This window comes from Gopherus flavomarginatus, chromosome 2, assembly GCF_025201925.1.
Source record: "Gopherus flavomarginatus isolate rGopFla2 chromosome 2, rGopFla2.mat.asm, whole genome shotgun sequence".
NCBI lineage: Eukaryota > Metazoa > Chordata > Testudines > Testudinidae > Gopherus > Gopherus flavomarginatus.
Window position 1 is genome coordinate 9,849,185 of NC_066618.1, and position 24,316 is coordinate 9,873,500.

At 44.9% G+C, this 24,316-nt stretch overlaps 1 protein-coding gene across 1 annotated transcript in view; it reads right to left on the reverse strand.

Annotated features, from left to right (window-relative positions):
• Window positions 1–24,316, reverse strand: part of VIPR1 (vasoactive intestinal peptide receptor 1) — a 178,998-nt gene that overhangs the window by 32,391 nt on the left and 122,291 nt on the right. The window contains exons 4-6 of the mRNA XM_050942699.1: window positions 18,603–18,706; window positions 14,658–14,755; window positions 12,594–12,726 (exon numbers count right to left, since the gene is read on the reverse strand). Of these exons, the coding sequence (XP_050798656.1) occupies window positions 12,594–12,726; window positions 14,658–14,755; window positions 18,603–18,706 (335 nt within the window). The remainder of the gene's footprint in view (window positions 1–12,593; window positions 12,727–14,657; window positions 14,756–18,602; window positions 18,707–24,316) is intronic.

Consider the following 24,316-nt stretch of genomic DNA (forward strand, 5'->3'; position numbering starts at 1 on the left):
ATCTGTGTGACTCCTGCCATTATTGCTGTGTGCATCTCTCTAACCAACAGTCGCGATCGACATGTGCGTCTCTCAAACCCTTCCTCTAGATGCAACTGCCATGATCGCCGTGTGCATCACCCAAACCCTTCCTCCCAGAACTAACAGCCGTGATCACCGTGTGCGTCACTCAAACTCTTTTCCCTGGATGCAACTACCATGATAGCTGTGTCCAGCGCAGAGCACCCAATGACTGAGACACAAGCTGAGTCGTCTTTGAAAACGTGGGCATTAGGTGACTTTCCAAAGGCCACAGATAGCGTCAGTGCCGGAGTCCAGATTAGCATTTAGGGTTCCCTGATTCTTAATCATGCTAGTCTGGGCTTCTGTCCCTGAACAGAAATGATCAGATCATTACATATCATGGGCCAGGTGCCAGTCTCATTCACACTGGAGTCATCAAAATTTCTCCCACTTTACATCAGTGTAAATGGCCCGGAACCTTTAACATCTAGAGGGCTCTGTTCCTTGCAGACAATGTTCCTCTCACTGTGAACAATGAGGGTGCTCTATGAATAGAACTTAATACTCATGGATTAAGATTCATAAGGCCAGAGCCACATTCAGTCTTTGCTGAAAGCCTTTTCCCTTCCAGCAGGCACATTGCACCTGGTCACTAATTGCAACCTGGATGTACCTAATTCATTCAGTAGCACAACAGGTGAGTTCTACCCAAGCACCCAAGCTATATTCAGCAGCAGAGCAGGTGGGTTCAAGCTGGAAGTGCTGAGTGCATGAATAACAGCTTATGTTCTGCCTGAAATGCCGGGTATGGCAGCAGTCTGGCTTGAACAGGACGCAGCTGGCTCATGTAGAATCCCAGCAAGTAAGTTCTGTCCAGATTAATCTACTCTGTCTATTTCAAGGGGACCCACCACCATAGCATCTAGGCACCAACCACAAATTAAAAAGACTCGTGCTGCATTTGCCCGTAGTCAATGCTGCTCTTCTTCTCCTAGATCAAGTTGCTTTTGCTTCCTACGTTTTATTTTGATGTTAGTCTTGATTCCTTGTAAGCGTCCCTGTTGCCTGGCTCTGCCTAGAACACTGGTAGCACACAGCAAGCAGACTCCACCTGGAGATACTCTAGTGGAGGTCTTCAGGAGCAGGCAAACAGTTAACTTGCTTTCCAGCCAGGAGAACAGCTGGAGCCTTATTTGCCGATTTCTCAGCGGTGCCTGCAATGCAACCTATTTTGTGAACTGCTGCCAGGAGCAATCAGGTAAGTGCAGGGAAAATGCTCTGGCTCAGCCGGTTCTTTGATTCCAGAGGCTGATTCAGCAGGCACTTGGCATTTTGTAATTGCAGATATTGAACAAGACAATGTCCCAGCAGGGAAGAGATGATGCTCTTCTCCTCTGAACATGAAGAGCTCCTACAGCACCAGCCTCGGCTCTAAGCCTTCCCCAGATGATGGACTGATGCCTTTGAGAGGGGCTTTGTGATTCACATCTTCCCGATGGCTTTTTGCAGCTTGCTTTCGCTTTCATCTGACAAGCTATCCCTTTGGACCCAGCGGTTTAAGCTGCTGCCTTCTGAATGAACCTGCTCAATCAGCGAGCCAAGAATGGATTTCTACGATATCAGCAATTCAAGTGAAAGGCTCGGGGGAAAAAAAGATTAAAAAGGCAGATTTAATTAACAGATTGCTGCCAAATGGGAAGACAATAGACATCTCCACCTCTACCTCAGAGTTGGAGAGATTCTAGTTCATTTCAAGGCAACCCTGCTGATGTATGCTTAGGAGGGCAGGAAATGGGTGGTGGATCTGGAGTGTAACAATATGTAATTACTAGTCTTTGTAGTTCAAGGATTCTATTGCAGTGTACTTGTGCTTGCAAATTCTTGGCGTGTCCAAATGCAGCAGGGGAACATTTATGGTTTCAGTTATCTTTTCTCCTCCGCCTCCTCCCTATTGTATCCACTTGTTGACTCTCATCTTACATTTCTCTGATATGCTGTTTGAGGTAGAGAGTATCTTTTCATGGTGTGTGTGTGGCCCAGCACAATGGGGTCCCGATCCATGATTGCGGCCTCTAGGTCTTATTGCACTAAATAATAATAGGGCTGTAATAACTGGAGACCTATGCTGCTCATTGGATTTCATGGTATGATGAAGCCCCGATCTCATTATTTCAGCCTCATGTCTAATGAATCTATATACTAATTAAGCACCAATCATGGTACAAATGCCCAAGGGCCCCATATTACATTCAGCTACATAATGCATCTTCCACTGATTTCAGTAGGAGTTGCACCCAGGTATCAGATCAGAATTAGGCTCCAAATACAGATGTTTTTCTCCTAATAGGACAATACTCTCTGCTTGGCCCCTGGTAGGGTTATATTCCATAGAATGGCTTTTCTTTTGAACGAGGTACTTATGGGGGAATATGACTTATTAGCCAAGGCATCATTGACTGTACTTAGGGATTGTTGATAGGGGCAGATGAGTCTTGTATTATGTTCTACCAATTTTCCTGGTTCCTTTCTGAGAACACCTATGGGCAGATCCTCTCCTACCAGTCCATTCTCTGTGCATAAGCCACAGTGGAAGTGTAAACATCTCCTCTGGCACAGAACCAGTGTAACCAGCTCCTAGGCCAACCTTCAGCACAAGAGGTGTGTCAGTGGGGAGGAGCCGGGGTGGAGTTTGTTGTGCTCTGGCTATGCTCAGCTAGCATATAGGCCCTTGGGGGCTCTTAGCAACTGGTGGATGTTAGAGCAGCTCTCATTTCCAACCCCTGGGAGACATGGGATGGATTTCCAGCAGAGATTGCTGACTCTGGTATGGACCTCCCGTGAAAAGGTGGCATAAAAAGAGCCCTGTTGAATCTATACAATCTCAGGCAATATTCCTTTCTCATCCGCTTTCTTTAGGTGTGACTGACTGCTAGCTTTTATCTGCTAACCCTTGGGTGTTTGACTTGGGAGGATGGGCAGCAAAGCTCAGACAATGCACATGCAGTGGAAGTGAGAGAGCAGGACACGCGTTTCCAGAATCTGGGCAGCAAAACTAGTGAGTGCATCTGAAAATGTGGCTTTAGGCATTTTTGCTGACCCCCAATCTGTTGCTCCCGTGGGCTCCTTGTTTACTCTGCCCTTTGTGGGAGAACCAAGCCTGGCTGCTAGGGATGTAATCCTGCTCCTATTGAAGCTAGGGGCAAAACTCCCAATGATTTCAACAGGGCCAAGATTTTACCCCCAGGGACTCATTTTCAGAAACTCCAGATGTTGTCGATGGGAGCTGAGGGTGCTCAGTTCCTGAGACAATTGGTCCCTGAGTGCTGCCACTTTGCTTACCTTCCAAGAATGCATTTAAAAAAAAAAAAAAGTGCAAAACCAGCCCTGCCGCACCCAAGCTCTTGGATATCAGCAGAGAAAGTAAATTACAAATCCAAGCAAACTAGACAGAGCTGGTAAAAGCCCATCTCTTTATTCTCTATTTTCTTTTATTGCAGCTGTAACGAGTGGGCTTGCAACTTTCCTGCCCCGATTTAACTTTCCCTCTTCAACAATAAAAGGAAAACCAGGTCCAGTTCAATGGAACTCATGCTCCTAAATCTTCTGGGTGTTTGTGAAAACTCCCCTATTTTAAGGTCATGAAACATGAAGAGCTGAATTGCGGAACTAGCTGAATTTTCAGCCGGTTTACCTGTCCAGTGCCCAGAACTGTAGGCTGCTGAGGAGGGCAGCTTAGCACCTCCTTTAAGGGCCACTGAGCTTCCAGAGGCCCTTAAAATGGGGTGCCGATGGAAGCAATGTGGCTTCTAACTGAGCCAGTTAAGCTGCAGCTCCCACGGACTTAAAATGTAAAGCACCTCAGTTTAAGTGAGACGAAGAGCTGAAATTCTTCAGTGTCTCTACTAGAAGGAATTTGGCATCTACCATGAAAAATCTCAGCGGGACGAGGAGTTCCCCTTAGGTCTTGGTGCACCAGGGAGTTGCTGTACTACATGGTTCTATGTGGTTCACCCTTCAGCTTTCGCTACCCTGTGGAGTTCCAAATCTACTCAGTCATAGATGAGATGCATTCTAGATGGGTTTGCACCACAGAGTTTAGATGGAGGCCCATGTTGAGGGCCATCTCTAATGCAGAGATACAAGTTTGTTACAGCTGTCATGAAGACGAGATATACAGGATATCTACAGACACACACACACTCAGTAGGCCAAATCCTGCCCTCTGCTACACTTGTGTGTCACAGTGGGGACTGGGGAGGCTGGAAAGAGGCTACCACAGTGCACAGTCAACCTGTGGAACTCCTTTCCGGAGGATGTTGTGAAGGCCAAGACCGTAACAGGGTTTAAAAAAGAACTAGATAAATTCTTGGGGGATAGGTCCATCAATGACCATTAGCCAGGATAGGCAGGAATGGTGTCCCTAGCCTCTGTTTGCCAGAAGCTGGGAATGTGTGACAAGGAATACATCACTTGATTGCCTGTTCTGTTCATTCTCTCTGGGGCACCTGGCACTGGCCAATGCTGGGAGACAGGATATTAGGCTAGATGGACCTTTGGTCTGACGCAATAAGACCATTCTTATGTTCTACCAGGCTCAATCTTGGTTCTGCTAAACTCAATGGGAGTTTTGTCAATGATTTCATTTGTAACAGGATGGGGTCACAGTGATTCATATCAAACTTTAGGCAGCAGCCTGACCCAAATGGATCCCCAGGCCCCAACATGTAACGTTGTCCTTTATTTCTGATTTAATCCTGCTCATATCAGCTGAAAGGATTTAAAATGTCAAGACATTTAGAATCCGTCTCTATTAATACACAGGTCATGCAAGGTGCGGCTTCTGGTATTATATGAGCATCCAATACATAAACCAATGTCCGGGTCAGATCCTCGACTGATGTAAAGCAGCAGGACTCTATTAAGGTCAGCGGGGCAATGCCAGTTTGCGTCAGCTAAGGATCTGGTCCTAGGAGGCTATTTGTCTTCACCTACTTGGGCACAGTTCTCGTCACACAGTAGTTTTACACTGGGGTTACTCATTCCATTGATTTCAGTGGAGTTAGTTTCTCCTGAATCACACCATGAGAAGAGAATTAGGCCTTGGATGTTCAGGCTGTTATGAATACTGGCCTGGGTTTCTCTTACAAGTCACATAACTGTGCCCAAGATGGCAGCCAGAGCAATCAGGCCCTTCGGTTGATTGGATCAACATAAAGACGAGTTTAGAAACCGAAATAAAAAGAGAATGGCCTCCTCAATAAACTGCATGAATGGGGCTAATCGTCCTTCATTCGTTACTAGAACAAATCAATCATATATTTATAATGAGCTTCTTGCCCAATATTTTTGTCAAGTGAAAGCTTTTAAAATAATCAAGGGACTAGAAAACCCTCCAAAGTTCCTGACCCTAATTTCCACAAGAGAAAGCCAAGTTGTGACACTGATTAACTCTTGCTGGTGCTGGTAGAATTAGAACTTTTGGTAAAATGGCCAGAGAAATACAAGAGTGAGGTTCTAATGGGGAAGATGGTCCAGACCTTAAGGATGGGTCCCTACATAATCCGTGTCTTTTCTTTTGGTCTCTCCCTCTCGCCTTATTATTATCAATTATTTACAATACAGTAATGCCCAGCAAGGATTAGGGCCCCATGGCGCTAGGCGCTTAACCCAGGCTCTGAAACAGGAATCAGCACCAAACATTGTTTTTTTTAAACAATGGTCGATTTTTTGATCATTAGGGACTCTGTTAATTAAGGGCTTTGGTCTCAGTCTATAGCGTCTCAGTGACTCTAGTGAAGTGACCCTTAAGGTGCTAGCGTGAGATTTGAAAGGAAATTGGCAATCACGCCATGTCCTCCTCTTCACCCTTGCTTCACTTTGTTAGGTTTGTCCTCCTCATGTTATTTATGGGATCTTTCTCTCTCTTCTCTTTCCTTCAGACAAACACAGAAGGAAACACATATTACTGTTACTCAGGAAATAAGCAGCGGTGTTACTAGATGTTATTAGAACTAAAGGGTTAGAAAGGACTGCAAGGGTCATCTAGTCTAACCCCCTGCCAAGATATGTCTAACAAACCCTGCTCGATCAAATCAAATTTGTTGTGTGCAGGAGTTGTTGTGTGTGTTATACTTCATGCCAGAGACCCCTGCAAGGTAGCTGGGACTTTCTTGATCTAGGCTGAAGGAGGGGGGATATTCTAAGGGGCGAAATTATCACCTCCGCTGAGCCTGTTCTATTCAGGATGTCGTATGAGGCTCAACACACTCACAAAGGTACCCTCCACCGAGCACAGATACAGCCAAAAGACAGCGCAACCCCTTCCTTCCTGAGTCAATGGGAGCAGTTTGATCGGTGTTGCACAGGGTTTGGGGGTTCGGCTCAACACAGCATCATCTTGGGGAAATCACTGTTCCGTACTGCAGTGGATTTCTGCTCCATGCTAATGCTGCTCCCTGCAATGGTGACTCCCCAGCCGATTTGCAGAGAGGGGCAAGGCCGTAAGGGCAGACTGGCTAATGAGAGCATGGCTGCAGAGTGAGGCGAGGTGGGGAGTATACTCTGAGAAACCGCCCAGTACAAATGGCTCTATAGGGCTGGGGAGACTGGAGTTACTGCAGCCGTTGGAAAGGGGCAGCTTTCTTCCCCCTTTGCCAGTAAGCAGGAAATCTCTACACCTCTCAATCACTTGCTAAGGGGCAGGGGGGACAGGGAGTATCCATAGTGGGGACTGTGTGTCACACCAGACCCAAGATCCAGGTTTGCCAAACAAGTGGGCGTGGGAGGGCCTCACTCCTCCTTATTTAGTTGAGTAAAACAAGGGCAGAGTGCAGCTCACTGATTTCACAGAGCTAGATTCTTGCTAGTTTTAAAGTACGTTCAGATTATTTTTAAAAAATAACATGTATTTTTCCATGCATCCGCCCAGACTTCACAATGACCAAAGAGAGTTGGCTCCGAATTAACTCGTGGGTGGGGAGAATGCAAACGTGAAGTGTTCAAACCCAGTGACCTTTTCAGAAGAGAAGAGAACATGTGAAAACAAGAGTCCCACTAGAATAGTAAAGGGCCCAATCCTCAGGTCCTTATTCAGTTTTAACTCCACGCTGAACTCTATATAGACAGATAACGCGCGGCAATCTACAGCCTGACGCACAGACACTCCCACTGCAGTGCGCTTTGACCTAATCCTGTTTCAAAGTGGAGTAGGCCACAGTGCACAATGAGTGTGGGGGCCACATGGCTAGTTAGTACATGGCAGGCTAGTGCGCTGCAGCTTTACATCCCAGATTGCCACACATTAACTGTCCATATAGACAAGACCCCTGGCAGAGTCCAAACTCAGTCATCCAAGTCAGTTCGGCCTGGGCAAAAGCCACGTAAATGCTGAGGAAAAGTTCTGAAACAGATTTTGTCTAAAAAGAAAAACAAACTCTGGGACCAAAGATCTCTCCCACTGTCCTTTTAAGACCCTGGTAAAGGCTCAATGGAAGCAGTCTGGGCCAGCTTTACAAAGGTAAAGCACCTAAGTGTGTGAGGCACCTAACTCCCATGGGCTTTCAGTGAGAGTTAGGCACCTAACTCACTTAGGGTGCTTTTGAAAATCCCACTGGCCCTATCTTCATCTTCAGGTGCCTAAACACCTTTGTACACCTGGCTCTTAGATGATGATCCTGCATTGAGTCAATGGGTGTTTGACTGTTATTGACTTCAATGCATAATCTTGTTTGATTTTGACCTGGTTTTCTAGTTTTGATTTAATTAAGTATTCAGGGTGCTGATCAATTGAGTCACCTGTATCTTGTCAGGTGTCTCTCATTTAGCACTCAGCTTCTGCACACAGTCTATAATCTCCTGTTCTGCAGGGAACTACAGAAATATTTGCTTTAGTGAACACAAGCCATCCCCTACACTAATATTTTTCATCTGTTCTAAAAATTGAAGGGCAGGTTTCTTTACAGTTTTTTGAGTAAGATCTTACTGAACTAAGAGAAATACCCATTCACATTCTTAAAATATAAGATCAGAGGGTGCATTCTTCACAGTTGGGCTGTGCATAGGTTGCCTTCCTTTGCAAAGAGGAACTGCTATTTGGAGTGAACCAACTAGTCTTTCTGGAACTCAAAAAGTTGAAGAGAAACTATCTACCCCCGACCACATTCTCACCTCATGTAAATCTGCATAGCTCCACTGTCTTTTAGCTGAGGATCTAGTCCTCAATCTATATCTATTTGCCTTTCTGTCTCCATCTAACCTCAATGTCTAACCTGCCAATTGCAATAGCATCTAGGTGCCACATTAATAAAGCTGATCAAAGTCCTGCTCTTTTAAAATAAAAACTCAAAATTTCAGCTCAATTCTTCTGCCACATTAATGGCTTTGGTGATTGGGTTTTATGCAGTGGCTTCCACACAGAGAGAGAGAGAGAGAGAGAGAAAGAAAGTGGGTGGGGTTGAATGCTGAAGTGGGGGGTATCTAAAAGAACTTAAGGAACAGAAATTTGATACTAGAGGGGTCGTCAAACTAGCACAGTGGTCCCCAACCTTTTTGTGGCCAGTAGCAAGCACATTCATGTTTTCAGAAGAGTGTGGCAGGCGCCAACAATTTTTCAAGGCTTATTTTGTATTTGTACATTAAATAATACAAAAAAAATCATATTTAATATTACATAATATATGAATCCAGAGAAAAGAGAGAAGCCGCAAGGACAGAGAACATGGGCGCCCGCAGCCCCGGAGTACTCTGTCCCCAGCAGGTGTGGGGCCCTGGCTTCTCTCCCCTGCTGGGCACTAGGCGGGCCCCACACCTGCCTGGGACTGAGAACACTGGCGCCCGCAGCCTGCAGCCCCAGAGTTCTCTGTCCCCGGCAGGCAGGAGGCCGCAGCTTCTCTACCCCGCTGGGCACTAGGCGGGCCCTGTGCCTGCTGGGAACAAAGAACACCGTGCCCGCAGCCTGAGTTCTCTGTCCTTGTCAGGCGTGGGGCCGTGGCTTCTCTCCCCTGCTGGGCACTAGGCGGGCACACGTTAATGACCCGGCGGGCACCATGGCACCCGCGGGCACCGCGTTGGGGACCACTGATCTAGCAGATAGAGGTATAACATTCTCCAAAGGCTGGAAGTTGAGCTCAGCAGACTCAGAATGGAAGTATTTAACAGTGAGGATAATTAACTTCTGGAACAATTTCTGAAGGAGCGTGGCAGTGTGGTGAATTCTCTAACCCTGGGAATTTTAAAACAAAGACTGGACATTCTTCTAGAAGCTCTACGCTCTAGTTCAAAGAGAAATTAACTCAGGGAAGTTCTCTGGCCTGTGTTATATAGGAGGCCAGACTAGATGATCACAATGGTCACCTTCAGGTCTTAGAATCTATGAATCTAGCAGGTTCGGGCCCAGATTCAGCAAGGTGCTTGAGCATATGTGTAACCCACACACCCCCTGGGTGTGGTGCTCTGTCCCATCTAGGGTCACCGAGACCACTTAGAGAGAGAGAGAGATTAATGAGTTTGCTCTACAGCCTTAGCTAACCACCAGCTGGTTTTAACTCATGCGGTAGAGACTCATGCACTAAACTCCAGAGGTTCCCCGGTTCTATCTTGCCCACCGATGACCGGGGTCTCTTGGTGTTACATATGCACCATGTGCAAACATCTTCAAACATGTGACTGTCACCACTCAGAGGCTTAAAATTACAAGCAGGCTTAAATAACTTGAAAAATCGGGGCCTAGGAGGAAGAAAGCATGTTTATTTGCAGCTTCTAAAGGAACCAGAATTTGAGTAGCTTAGGCAATAAATTGTGAGTATACACAGCCATTGTTCATAGATTTCAGGGCCAGAAGGGGCCACTGTGGTTACCTGCTCTGACCTCCTCTATAACACAGCCCAAAGGATTCCCCTCCTCACAAGTAATTTCTAGATCAAATCTTTAGATATCTTCACTGAACTCAACGCTGCTGAAGAAAGCAAGCCATTCGCAGTGCTAGTTCCTCCTCTGGGAAACCCAGCTGAGAATCCCTGGACAGTACAGCCCGCAACTAAAGGTCAAGCCTCTTGTTTCTGTGTGTGCCAGGAGAGCTCATCACCGTTGTGCTTAGTGACGTGCTTAATTGCTTGGGCTGGCTGGAAAAGAAGAAACCTTTGTAAAGCTTTTCATTATTGAATCTCCTTCACGCAGGACAAAGGGTCTACGCTCCTTTATATAAGTGCTGCAAGCCACGGTCAATTTAGCCTGCTACATTTACTTATGACAACAAGCCTTGTTTGCCAAGTCATAAGTGCACTGGGGCGCATCGAGCTGGGAATACTTTTCCCCACCCTCCAAAATTCTTTTAACTTTAGCTACGACTATTATCAGGCGGGGAAAAGATCAACAGACCAGCGTCCCGGCAGCTTAGTGACAACACACATGGAAAGCCATTTGCCTCTCACCACTGGTTTTCTTAACTTTCTGGTTCTACTAGAGGAGAAGCTTTGGTTAATACTGGAATTTTGAGGTTTCCCACTGTTGGCTAAATAACCAACACAAGCCCATTGCAGCAAACCAAATGGGCTCTTAAAAAATGACTTGCACATCTAAAGGGTCATTCATGCTTCTTGCAGCATTTGGATTTGTTTATGCTGGGGCTAGTGGGACCTAAAAATTTCCTGTTTTCATGGGTCTACGAACTGTCAGTTTAGTAATCCCTGGGGATCGAACCTTCAGAGCTAGGATCTACATCTTGAGTAGGGTCACCAGATGTCCCATTTTTAAAGGGACAGTCCCATTTTTGGGGACTTTTTCTTATATAGGAGCCTATAACTCCCACCCTCGTCCCGTTTTTATCATAGTTGCCATCTGGTCACCCTAATCTTGAGACATAGGACTAAGGCCCAGAGCCCTCAAGGTATTTAGGCACCTAAATGCCATTGAAATCAACAGGAATTAGGTATCTAATTACTTTTGAGGATTGCGGCCTAATGCCAACTCAGGTAACATGTGCTGAACAGTGAGTTGCCCTGGGAGTTGTGTCTGCTGAGTACAAGGCTTTGGAGGGGTCGATTTTCAATATAATTTACATTAAAACAGGAATTAAAAATAGTTTTTTTCCACTTTTTCCCCCAAGAATCAGAGTTTACAACTGGGTGAACAGTGGGAAAATACATTCACCAAATCCAAATCCTCCTGTCCATCCACCCCTTTTGATTTGATTCTCCACAAGCACTCAGGTGGTCATAGGAATGTTTGGAAAGAAGTTTTTATCTGTGCAAGTGGAGTGGGTATTTGTGTATAGACTTTCTTGCTGGGGGTTGCACAAGAAGTGGTGGCAAGATGGATGCAGAATTTGCAACAGGAAGGGGCAGTCCAGTACAGCAGGAAGAGTTATGCTCCACGTGTCTTTTTAATACTAGTGGAACATCCAGCCATTCACTGGTTGTGCTGAGCATTGAATTTACTCTGAAAAGACACCGCTGGGGATAAACCACCCAACAGCAATAGCCAAGGGATGGGGGTGAAAAGTTGCACTAGGAGGTCCATTCACATTTGTAAAGGGGCCGAGCTAAGAGCTCAGCAGGCTAACGTCCTTCTGTTAGCTACAGAACGGTTATCGGAGGGGTAGCTGTGGTGGAAGCTTTCCACCAACAGGCCTCAGTCATGACCTAGAGGGAACTCTCCTAGGGGTGAGAGGTTCGTTCAAGCTCCATGGCTCATTGACTTCTTGGCTTCTTTTTCCAATTAACCTTGGCAGCTATTTGTGGCACAAGGCTCTGGCCAGTTATTTATTACTGTTGATATATCGCTCTAATCATTCATGGTGCTTTATAATAAACCCCTCACCCTGAAGAGCCTGGAGCGCAGAGGCAGAAATGGGTAAAAACCCAGAGAACAAATAGACAGCACCGCGTGGTCATGACATCTGTAATGAGTGATGGAACAGATGGGTCTCAGGGTGGTCTGGGAGGGAGCTTGCTTGGCAAATATTAATTGGGAGGCTGTTCCAAGCATGAAGGGGACCATGTGAAAGAAGGCATGGAGCTAGGTTGGACAATGGAAGCAGTGAGTGAGTGGAACGGGACAAGAGTTCATTTTCATGGTCACAGAGTCAGAGAGTTTAAGGCCAGAAGGGACACCTAGATTTATATTACAGGCCACGAACACCACACAGCAACGGAAATGAGACCAAAGTAAATGAGACCTATAGAAGACTAGACTACTAAGTGCCACAGGCGGAGAATAGGAGGTGCTTTCCTCTGCTCCAGGGAGGTTGGTCAGTAAACTATTTTTCAGTAGCCTGATTTTGCAAAGTATAGAAAATTCCAAACTCTTCTCATCATTTATCACCCCTGCTTCATCATCGCATCGGAGAGACCCAGGCACTGATAAATAAAAAGTAACATTTGCTGAGTGAGGAATTTCTGTTGCGACCTCTTCCTCGATGTTAGGCTGAAGCCTGCAGGTTTTTGCTTCCTTTCCAAAATAGCGCGATAACAACTAAAAGCTTCCCCCAGTATTTCCCTGCCTGCCTTTCTGGGTTCATTATTTTGTTCCTCGATTAAGGGAGCCGAACCAAACCAGCTGGCATCTGAAAACATCGACTGGTCACTGCTACTTACTGAGCTCGGAGAGCAGTGGTCAGACTCGCCGCTCTCAAAGAGGATGACGTCCTTTATGAAGACTGCAATGGCTCTCATGATGAAAGACATGAAGAGATGCATGTGGATGTAATTTCGAGTGCAGTGCAGTTTTCTGTTGTGCGGTGGGAGAGAAAGAGAAATGGCATTTTTAAAGATCAGGACTTCATCTCAATACATTACTCGTCTGGCCAGAATGTGTTGGGAAAAACTTCTGCTTTATCCAGAATATTTTCTGATTTCAGTGTTTTGCCAAAAAGTTGACAGCTCTAGCCAAAATTCAGAAATATTTGCATACTTTATACAGCAATGTGGATTATATTTTAATTTTAAAAGATATGTTAGGGTAACTGACATTAAGAGCAACACTGGGCTTGCTCCATCCCATAAGCTTTAGCAGATTATGAAGATCTATCTGGATCAAGGAACTCTGAGGTTTTCAAGTGACATTTCCCGGCAATTAAAAGCAACAGGCCTAATATCCTGGAGATGGGCAAGTTTTACATCCCTAAACCACATAATGGGTCTGATTCTCAGTTACTCTGTTCCTGCGCTGGGGACAGGGATGAAGTGAGTGTGGGGCAAAGGTGGTTCTCTGTACATTGGAGCCATGAAGGTATCAGTCCAGCCCATGTGTAAGTTACATCAGCATCAGGGCTGCTCTAATGCATGCTCTGCTTCTTATAGCTCCTTGTAGGCTCTAGTGCAGTGCGGTGTGGCCACATCCACAATCCACCCCCAAAGCAGGGGGCTGGGAGCAGAGGTGGCATAGAGCCCTTGTAGAAGTTCTGTGCTTGTCAGGGAGGTGTTGTGAGTGGTGGTATTCTCCGGGGGTTGTTTCTGCTTACTTTAACATCCCTTTGTGCTGCCACTGTTGCATAAACAATTCTTAGTTTAACTAAGAAGCAGGCCTAATCAGTCAACTTTAAACAACCTTCTTAAGGAACATCTGTTAAGATCAGATGGCTGGCTGCAGGGCATACCTTGCCATACACTTCTGTCATATCTTCTAGTTCTGGGCAAGGTCAACTGGAGCCAATGGACAGACTACTCTAGAGCATTAAAATATCTCATTCCATACAAGAAGTCTCTTAGCTTGTGGAATACTCTCCCTAGGGAAATGGTGGAAGCCTGTTGCTTGGTACAAGATTGGGGAAAAGCATTAGAACTAGAGACCCTTCTGCACTGGCTTTAGGAGATGGACTAGAGAATCTAGCAAGTCTTTTCCATCTCCAGGTTGTTTGGTTCTCTGCTACTCTCTCCATTCCGTAAAAGCACGGCGGACATCGCAAGCCTCTAAGATCTCTGCCCATTTTCCTAAGGGAAACAGCTGCAAATCAGAGACCAGCACTGGGCCTCCGGCTTCCAAAAGCAGCCCCAGCCTTGAGTCGTCCACGGTCGGCATATTGCACCATCACCATAATATTGTATGATTGCTCTAGATCAGTAGTTCTCAAACTTTTGTACTGGTGACCCCTTTCACACAGCAAGCCTCTTAGTGCGACCCCCCCCCTTATACATTAAAAACATTTTGTATACATTTAACACCATTATAAATGCTGGAGGCAAAGTGGGGTTTGGGGTGGAAGCTAACAGCTCGCGACCTCCCCCATGTAATGACCTTGTGACCCCCTGAAAGGTTCCAACCCCCAGTTTGAGAACCCCTTCACTATATCCAGCGGTTAAAGTAGGTCAGAAGGCGCTGGAGGACAGCTCTGCCTGTTTCTAAGGCACAGGAGGCACTCTGCTTAACTGAGCTCTGTGGAGCACAGGATGGGGCATGCATGTCCCAATGCCAATGGTGCAGTTCAAATGCCACATGGATGTGTCACCCCAAAATGTGTGACTGTGTCCTCCTTGGAGCTACTTCAACCATATTTGTCCCTCCACTACCACCAGCCACCTCGCTCTTGAAAGGGGTTGCTGGGCATTCCAAATGCAAGGCATTCTCAACGTATAGCCAAGTATCTGCTGAGATCCTTGGAATTAAACAATCTGTTTCCCCACCCCTGCACGTTCCCTTCCCCTCCACGGCCAGGTTCTCACCTGAAGAGGCACAAAATGATCATAGCAGCAGTGAGAGCAATGAGAGATAAACTATGTCCGATGGTGTAACCGGTCTTCACTGTGCCATAGAACGTCGTCTGCCAACATAGAGAAAAAAGGCAATGCTTAGGTCTTTAAGGAGCTATCAAAGATTCCTCCTTAATAAACACTTCATATAATATCACTCACTAATTCCTAGCTTACCATGGTACAAACACCCTTTTCAGGTGTAAAATGGCAGAAGGCATGATCTAAAAGCCATTGAAGCAAATGGAAACAATCCCATCGATCCCAAGAGATCTTGGATCAGGCCCTAACTATGCAGTGATTTTACAAGGAAAAGGGTCCAACGGGGTGCAGTGTTATTTATTTAACCATAGAAGTGGCTACACGATGACATTTATGCAGAAGAGGAATGCTTTACACTCAGTAATACAGGACATTGGCAACAGATCACTTTGGTTTATCCACTAACACAGGGTGTGACATGGTTTCATTTAATCAATACAGACTGGGGACAGAGCTGGGATGAAAATGGGTTTTATTTCTACAGAAAAAAATAACTATTTGTCAAAAAATAAAAACCCAGAACATGTTGGAAATGCTTGTGTGGTTCTTCATGGGAGTTGTAGTTTGGTTGCTTCATGTTTCCATTCTCCTCTATAGGCTGGGCTCCCCAACGGGACTACATGTTCCATGATGCACCACTGTCTCCCCTCTTGGAGAGGGGAGGTGGCACATCCTAGGAGTCTCTGAACCTGGTGCATAATGGCAGATGTAGTCCAGGTGAGGAGGTGTGTCAGCATTCTCGCCCCCAACTCTACAGATCGGGAAACCAAGACATAGTTAACATGATCTACCCCAGGCCACAGAGGGAATTGGGAACTTGGCAGAGTCCTGTGCTTGGGTCGCTAAACCATTACTCAGACTAAAAGAGAAAGGGATTATGTTCTGTTAATGAAAGCTAGGGATTGCACATCAGGACTCCTGGATTCTGACTCTGCCGTTGACTCTCTGTTTGATGTTAGGCAATTTCTTTAATCTCTCTATGTCTCCAGTTCCTTGGGAACACCACCACTTACATTACAGGAGGGTTGTGAGATTAATTAGCGTGGACCAGATTCTGATCTCTATTACACCAGGGTAATTACAGAGATAACTACATTAACTTCATCTGAGTAACTTCCACATTTACCCCAGTGTAACTGAGATCAGAATGAGTCCACTGATGTTTGTAAAGAGCGTTGAGGACATCAGATGAAATGTGACATAACACAGTATTAGTAGTATTAACTCTGTGAGTAGTGTTGCTCCCAAAACGCATTCAGCAACTGTAATGATTCTGGAGAACACCAGGGGACTGATTTGCTCTACCTTTATAGGCCACATTTACACTCACATTCAATGCACTTACAGGTTGCACACTTAGGCCCCTCTCTAATAGTGAGTGTGATTAATCACTGGAACAATTCACCAAGGGCTATGGTAGATTCTCCATCATTGGCAATTTTTAGATTGAGACTGGATTTTTTTTTAAATAGATGTTCTGGTTCAAAAGGAATTATTCTGGGGAAGTTTTATGGCCTGTGTGATATGGGAAGTCAGATTAGATGATCACAGTGGTCCCTTCTAGCTTTGGAATCTATGAATCTAGCCATATAAGAACAGAAGAATGGCCATACTGGGTCAGACCAGAGGTCCATCTAGCCCAGTATCCTGTCTTCCGACAGGGGCGAATGCCAGGTGCTTTAGAGGGAGTGAACAGAACACAGATGAAGTGATCTATCCCATGTTACCCATACATGCACAAAACTGGGAGTTTGCACATACCCATCCAAATAATGAATGTAAAATGGGCCAGCGTTTGCAAATGCAAACATTTTGAAAAATCAGGCCACAGATATATGGCTGTATAGCCACAGAGATCAGAAGTACACCACTTTGATGCTCGTACATTCCACATTCCGTGGGCTGCCAGAGTTCAGGAACAAAGTCTTCCAAAAAGTGCTTATGCATATTTCATACTTTTCATGTTGTTTTTGAGTTGTGCTTAGTAGACATTAAAAATTCAGGAGATGTTTCAAGCCTGGATGACTATCACCCTAGGGTGGAGCTCATGTCTCATTGGATGATACACTCTGGCTTCCTCCCTCTTTCCAACCCTCCCTCTCCCGCCCCCCAAAAGTGATAGCCAACTCAACAAATCACTTCTATTCATCTTCACAGTTGAGTAACGTACAGTATGTTAGTGCCTAAGCCACATTTTGGCTCCAGCAGCATCACAAAGCGGTGTGAGTCAAAAGAAAATAATTAAGAGAGAATTAAAAGAACACAATATGTGTTCTCTTGGTAACAAGGCATTTATGCAATTCTGCAATCCACTGGGTCTTCAAAGCTGGTAATAGGAATTCCCAAAATCCCCTTGTGCTCAGAACACAAACTAGCGTTCTCAGAGGAGGCCCTTTGCATTCCTGAGCCATAACAATGGGTTTCAAAACTTGGAGCCCAGGCCTTAAGTTTTGATCTTAGAAACAAGACACTTGAAGAGGTGACGCTCTAGCTGGCCTCTTCAATAGGGCCCTGATGTTCTTTGTGCAAGTCTCCTTTAGCGTGTTCTGTCTGATTTGACTGTTATTAAGGCTGGCTAAGTCCTCTTGAGATTTTCCATGTAATCACTTGATTGTCTCTGCAATGTGGGAGTATTGGGAGAGACTTAGGAGCAGTACGACCGGGATACAAGTGTCTGTCAATATAGAGATCCTTTTATTACCAAGCCTCCTGTTGCCTAGCACTCACTTATGCTGACGCAGGCAGTAATGCAGGGAAACACATGCACACAGTGGAGCTGTGTTTATGTGAGACAAAAGCATGGATCCAGCCACCTCCCCTGCTTTGCTAGTACAGCCTACTGGCTGACTCCAAGGCAAAGATTTTCAAAGTTGACTAGAGGATTTAGCCACACAGCTCCCATGAATTTCAATGGGGGCTAGGCGGCTACATTTCCTAGTCATTTTTGAAAACCTCAATCCAGGTCTCCCTGTGTACACTGGCGATGACTGGTTTATTCTAGTGAGGGACCAAGTTCAACTCTTTGGCTAAATGCTGCACATGGAAGCCTGCTACACATTATGTGACCACCTTCCACTTTTAATACAGAGGGGTGGCACGCAGAGACCGTATGTCCCAACATATAATGTCCAATGCTCCATCTTGTTCTGTTACCAATATAATTCCTATGTAATATATATATATATACACAAGCACACACACATTTATATTAATATCTATACCATTAATTACTCACATAGAAACACTCTGAAACACTTAGTTTTCTTAGAAAACTGAATAATGTTACTTGAATACTTGCCATGTCCTAGGTATTCCCTACAGCTTTGGAGACTCTTAGTTTTATCAGCATCGCTCCACTGATATCAATAGATCTGTGACAATGTACACCTTCAGCAGACCCTGTAACTACAGGACATTTAGGTAATACTGCAAACACTGAGGTCACCGTATCTACTTAACGAAGGTAACGCTGGCAAATGGACTCTGTCTAGAGGGCGACCGTAGTTTGCCAAGTACTTTAGGGGGAAAGGCATTATGGCTGAAAATGTTCAGACATGGATATCTATAGTGAGGCAGCTATCTCTATAAATAGGCAGATGCCTGATTTCCAGAGGTGTGGAGTACCTGCAACTCCCACTGAAGTCAATGGGATTTTTGCAGATGCTCTACATCAGGTTCGTCGATGTCAACGCTGACTAGCAGGAATGCTTGAGCTCTATTTCCAGGTGATCTTGGTCGGAAGCACAGTGACCTTCTTGTTAGACCTTGAGGATCAGGGAGTGGAAGGGAAAAATGAGGTGAGGCAGTCAAGGGATTCCTGTATGCACCCCTGATGAAACAGTCATATTGAATTCTGCTCATCAGGGCTTTACAGACCTCTTCTACTGGAGTGCTGTTGGTATCGTACCCACAAGCTGCTGCATAGGTGGCAGGATACATGTCTGCCCAGCCTTGGCTTGTGCAGTTCCTGGTCACATTACCTAGAAGGGAAAGAGCAAGATGATTACACAATGAGCACGTTGATTTGATGTTCAAAAAAACCAGGCATCACTTGCAAATTTGAATTCCAGATCATGAATTTTACAACACTCAGGGCCAAATCTCGACCTCCTTAGCTATTATTTAGTACTGGTATTATAATAGCACCTGTAGTCCAGGCCCCATCGTGTGCGGCACTGTACAGACACATAGTTTGCGACAGTCCCCCCTCACCCCGGGGAGTGTTTCTATATCTAAACAGACAAGAGAAGCATTAATTCCCATTTTGCAGGTGGGGGGGGGCTAAAGGAAGAGAACTATGAAATCATTTTTCAAGGTGATAATTATGCAAGAGATTCCCCACGCGCCTTCCAGGGCCTTACCCCACACCCAGCCTTTCTGCTGTACTCAAGCAAAAGCCATGGAAGTCAATGGGAGTGTTGTTTGAGTGAGGACTAAGGATCTCCAGTTTGGCTGTAGGAAAACAACAGTTGTCCACAGGTTGTCCTGCATGCTTTAACGTGTTCTAGAGGGGTAAGAATTCTTGGACACTGGCAAATCAACTAGCCTGTGTATGACCCATAACAACTTAACAAGAGGCCTTGCAGTTGTAATCAAGACAATCCACTTATGTATGGGTATCAAAGATATGCTAATTAAGCTAGCAAACCCCAACTCATTCACTTTGTATTGATAAGAAGCAAAGAATAATTGCTAAGTGTATTTGTCTGTATTTACCTGTATCCTGTTAGAAGTTTACCAATCTAATCAAATTAGCTTTTAGATGCTAAATCCTTTTCATGTCTTAATTGCCTTCACATCATGTATGCAACTGTATTAGTTAACCTTAAGATCAAAGATGTGAGGCACCCCAGGAAATCAATAATATTACTTACATTGTCTTCAACTTATCGATCCTGTTATAATGAAGGATAGGTTAATTGCCTTATGTAAATGAGTGCAACTAGTTTACCTGTGTATGCACAGGAAATAGAAGATTAACTTCAAAGCAAGGGTCATAGTTTAACAATGAAGGGCCACAAACTATCTGCAGTGCCTATTCTTCCCTAGAGGAAAGCCTTGCTGTGACAGGTTCTTGTCAGCCTGCTAGGAAGCTATAAATACTGAACCTTGAGCACGATCCTGCATCTCTAGTCTGCTGAACATTAAAGAGGGAAAGTTTAAGCTGAGGGACTGAGATCTTCCAAGAAGTTACTTGGAATGCCTTAGAAAAGGCATGGAAAGTTTCTAGCAGACTACATCTAAGCTGCCTTTGGATTCTAACCTTTCGGGATGTTTCCAGAGACTTTTGCAAGCCATTAGACTCACCCATCACCACTACAAAACTGATATAAGGACCTTGTAATGTATATAATCTTTTAACCATTTAACAGTGCTCTTCTTTTATTCATAGATGTTTAGTTAGTTTACAAGGGATTGTCTGGCAGTGTGATATTTGGGTAAGATTTGGAATATATATTGACCAGGGGGTAAGTGTCTGATCCTTTAGGAATGGTAGAACCTCACATACGGTGAGTTGGGTTTTCAGTAACTTCTCACTACATTAGACCAGTTTGTCTGGATAGGAACCAAGGGCTGGAATGCCTAAAGGTTTCTTGTTAACCAGTGTGGTGCTACAGAAGTTCTTTGCTACTGGTTGGTGAATCTAAGTATAGAATAAAACTCCCAGTTTTTGGGGACTGTCTGCCCCATTTCTTGCTATCTGCCTGAGTTTGGCATTCTTGCGGTTGGTCCATCCCAGGCATCCGGTCACCACCATGTATAAGCAAGTCATGTGCACGGTAATCTTTTGAGCTGGAAGAACAGGTTCAGGAACCGTAAAAGCCACCCTTTTGAACTTTCACCCAAACTAGACAAAACTCATGGTGATCTTTGTTAGAGGTTCAAAATGTCTACTTAGCTCACACCTCCGTACTCCTGGGTCCTGCTGGGACTGACCACAGGAGGGCCCGATGCATCCCAAGGAAAATGGCTCTCATAGTATTTCTTGCCTCACTGCCATTTCTTGCTTTCAGATACCTAATGCCTGTTCTACCAGGACTTCTAGCCCAGGTCTGAAGACCAAAGAGATTAACCTGTTTTGAATAAACATCTGAACCTTTGGGCGTTTAACAGAATTGCATCAAATCCCAAATGTCAGGTCCTGACTCGGAAAGCACGGAACATCCTCAGCTCACAAATGGGTACTCATCCCCTTGCAGAATCATCACATCGACTGAGCACGGCGGAGCAAATTATTTGTTGTCAATACTATTGGTGGCAAGAGTAGGCATTTTTCCTGTTTCTGAAGTATTCCCAAACTGATCCCAACTTCTGCAGTGATATCCGCTACTCATGAGTAACAATCAGATAACTGATTCTTATTTATTATTCGCATTGTACTAGTGCCCAGAGATCTCTGATGCACTTGTACAGACCTGAAATTGTTATTCTCCAGCATGCTGCAGTAGCTGCATGCAGATTACATAGCCCAAAATGTTTTCCCTGTCCTACCATCCAGAAGTCAAGCCATACCTGCACTTTCATTAGTTCCATTACTTTTTACAGGGGTTTAAATTACAACCATAACATTTCACTTGGAGGTGAAAAACCCATTCCCAGCTGGACCCTGGCAATCCGTATGCAGTGCTGTCTCTCTCCCTCTGAATGACATGTATATTTCAGTGCTTCATATGTGCAGCGTTGTCATAGATTCTATCATATGAATTACTGGGTCTTGTATTTCCTGCTAAAGGCAATCCTCTTCACTTAGACGGTTTTTTGGTGGTTTCAATATCTTGTTTCTTATCTCATTAGCTGAAGCAACTGATGCTTATTTCGTTCCGTGGTTTGCTTGGGTCATTTATCCATACCTTTGAGTTTTTAATTTCTTCTTCATTTGTTAGTCTTCAGTACCATTGAGCAGTAACATCTGGCTCTCAGACAACATTTCCCATCAAAAGGATCTTAGAGCACATTACTGAGAAATCTTTTTTCCATTTTAACAGAGAGAGAAACTGAGGCAAAGTGGCACTATCTAGCACAATGGAGCTACAAGCTAAGATGGGGCCTTTAGTTGTTACTGTAATACAAATACACTGTAAATTTAGTAAATAAATAAAGAACTAATGGGACAACTGGGGAATATGGCATATTTATTCAACTCTGGTTTTCCCTCTGCACAGTGATGTGTGGTTCACCACCCTCAGTTCATGTTCACACTTCTGAGCTAAGCTTTTATCAAGCTTTGCCTACTAGTTCGCATACAGGAGGCCCCAATGCAGGGCTTTTACTCCCAGAGAAGCTCTCAGATGTAGGCTGGAGGTGAACTTGTAAAGAAAAGTTTATTTTTATCACTTTGTTCTGGGGCTGGAAGCGGGAGTGAATTGATGCTGTTGTGATGAGAAGCGAAAAGAACAAAGCGAGCTGCAGAAAGCTGCTTCCTGGAGGTCACTACAGCAGCTGAGCCTCTGATTCAGACATCAGACTCTGAGGTCTTGGTATAAATGTCGAAGGCCAACGTTTCTCTCTCTTCATTTAAGGGAATCTCACTTTCTTAGAAGTTTTCTCTACTTCTTTTATAGTTCATATGTTTTTGGAATTCACAAAGCCAAGAACGTAATCCCTCAAGATTCTAAACTCCCCTTTTCTGTAATCGCAGCTTGGGGTGTACAAGAAATACACTATTTTAGGGACCTAGGTCCGAAGGCAGATTAAGCTTTTGTGGGGCTGTGGGCCAGAGCAAGTGCAGGTCCCTACCCACCCCTTCTGCCTGCATTCTCCTCTCCCCTGCCCACCCCGCTCCTGTTGAGAAGTGGGCTCAGGGTGCAGGGGCTTGTCCCATTCCACCTGTCCGGCACGTCTGCCAGGGAGCAGGGTCGAGGAACAGAGATTTCCCTCATTCCCCAGCAGGAGCACTGGGCAGGCAGAGCAGGTCAGGGCACAAGAGAACTTATTTTTCTAGGGTGCCCCAATTGGCCAAGGTCCCTGGGCATGCATGGGCCCCATTAGGCCAGTGGCTAATCCGCCACTGCCTAGGTCTTCTCTCATGTCTGTATTCCTCCAGACTAAAGGTAATGGACAAAGTCTAGCCCTGAAGTGAACACCAGTTCAAACCAATATCTGGCATTACAGTGAAGGACGAACTTCTAAAGATTCAAAATTTAGGTTCAGTTTGGATAAACAACCCCAAAATCTCAATGCTTATCCTTAACCTCACCACAGGAGAGGAAGGATGGCCTAGTGGTTAAAGCACTGGACTGGCATTTAGGAGGTCTGGTCTGACTTTCTATGCAGCCACTTGATCTGCCTGTGTCTCAGTTTCCCATCTGTAAATGCGCCCTCTGTTTAGTTACATTGTAAGTTACATATTCAGGGCAGGGATTAATCTGTTTATACAGTGCCTGGCACAATGGGGCTCTGGTCTCGGTTAGGGTCACCCTCGGTGCCAGTGTAACTCAAATATTACCAATAGTGAGAAACTTCATATCTCATAAGGAGAGGCTGAGGCTGAGATGGCCTCGCTGAGAATAATAAAACCACAACATCTCTTCCAATAGTTCAGCTTCCTATCTTGGCTAGAGTCACGAAATGCAAATGTAGCACAAACATAAATACCATAACATTATTAGTAGTATTTATTTTTGCAATGCAGACGCACCTACAACCCCCAGTCACGGACCAGGACCCCACTGTCTTAGGTGCTGCACAAAACACAGATCAAAAAATGGGTCACTGCCGCAAAGAGGTTGCAATCTAAGTATACGACAAGAGACAACAGATGGATACAAACCGATGGCGGAGCTCAAGGAAACAATGAGACAATATTGGTCAGCATTAGGGTGACCAGATGTCTCGATTTTATAGGGACACTCCTGATTTCTGGGTCTTTTTCTTATATAGGCTCCAATTACCCCCCACTCCCTGTCCCAATTTTTCATATTTGCTGTCTGGTCACCTTAGTGTAGTCTCAGCACACCAGCAGCCTAACTGTTGTCAAGTTTTTTTGTAGGCAAATGAGTTCTAAGAAGGGATTTGAAGGAAGACAATGTATTCTGCAAGCCTACGTTAAGATGACAATAAGGTCATAGAATAGGACTATTAGGCAGAAATGCAAGAGAACTATATGCCTAGACCTATAAGAAGTAGCTTAAGCAGACAGTGTAAGTATGAGGGCTAACAGTCTGAGCAGAAGTAAGTAGCTTAATAGAGTTCGCCTAAGTTCGTAAACTAACAGTGACCTGAAGGCATATGACTTTGTTTTGCAATAATTTTAAGTGCTGAAGTTAAGGGGAAACTGCTGACAGGTAGCCACAAGAAGGCAGTTTGTACCAATTTTAGGATATTTGTGGAGGAAAACATCAGCAGATGCCTAATCACAGGTAGTTAAGAGAACTGATTGATGTATATGTTCCTGAGGATAAATTAATGAATATACTAGGGTTTAGGATGAGGACACCCTATGCATATGCATGATGGACACCAAGGCCTATAAAACACTCGGCCACGGGGTATGCCTTTGGAGTTCTCTACTGGCATACTGGATTCAGCCTAGGATCTGTCCCGCTGAGTCTTCCACAAGGATAGAATGAATATACACATGTAATGGTGCA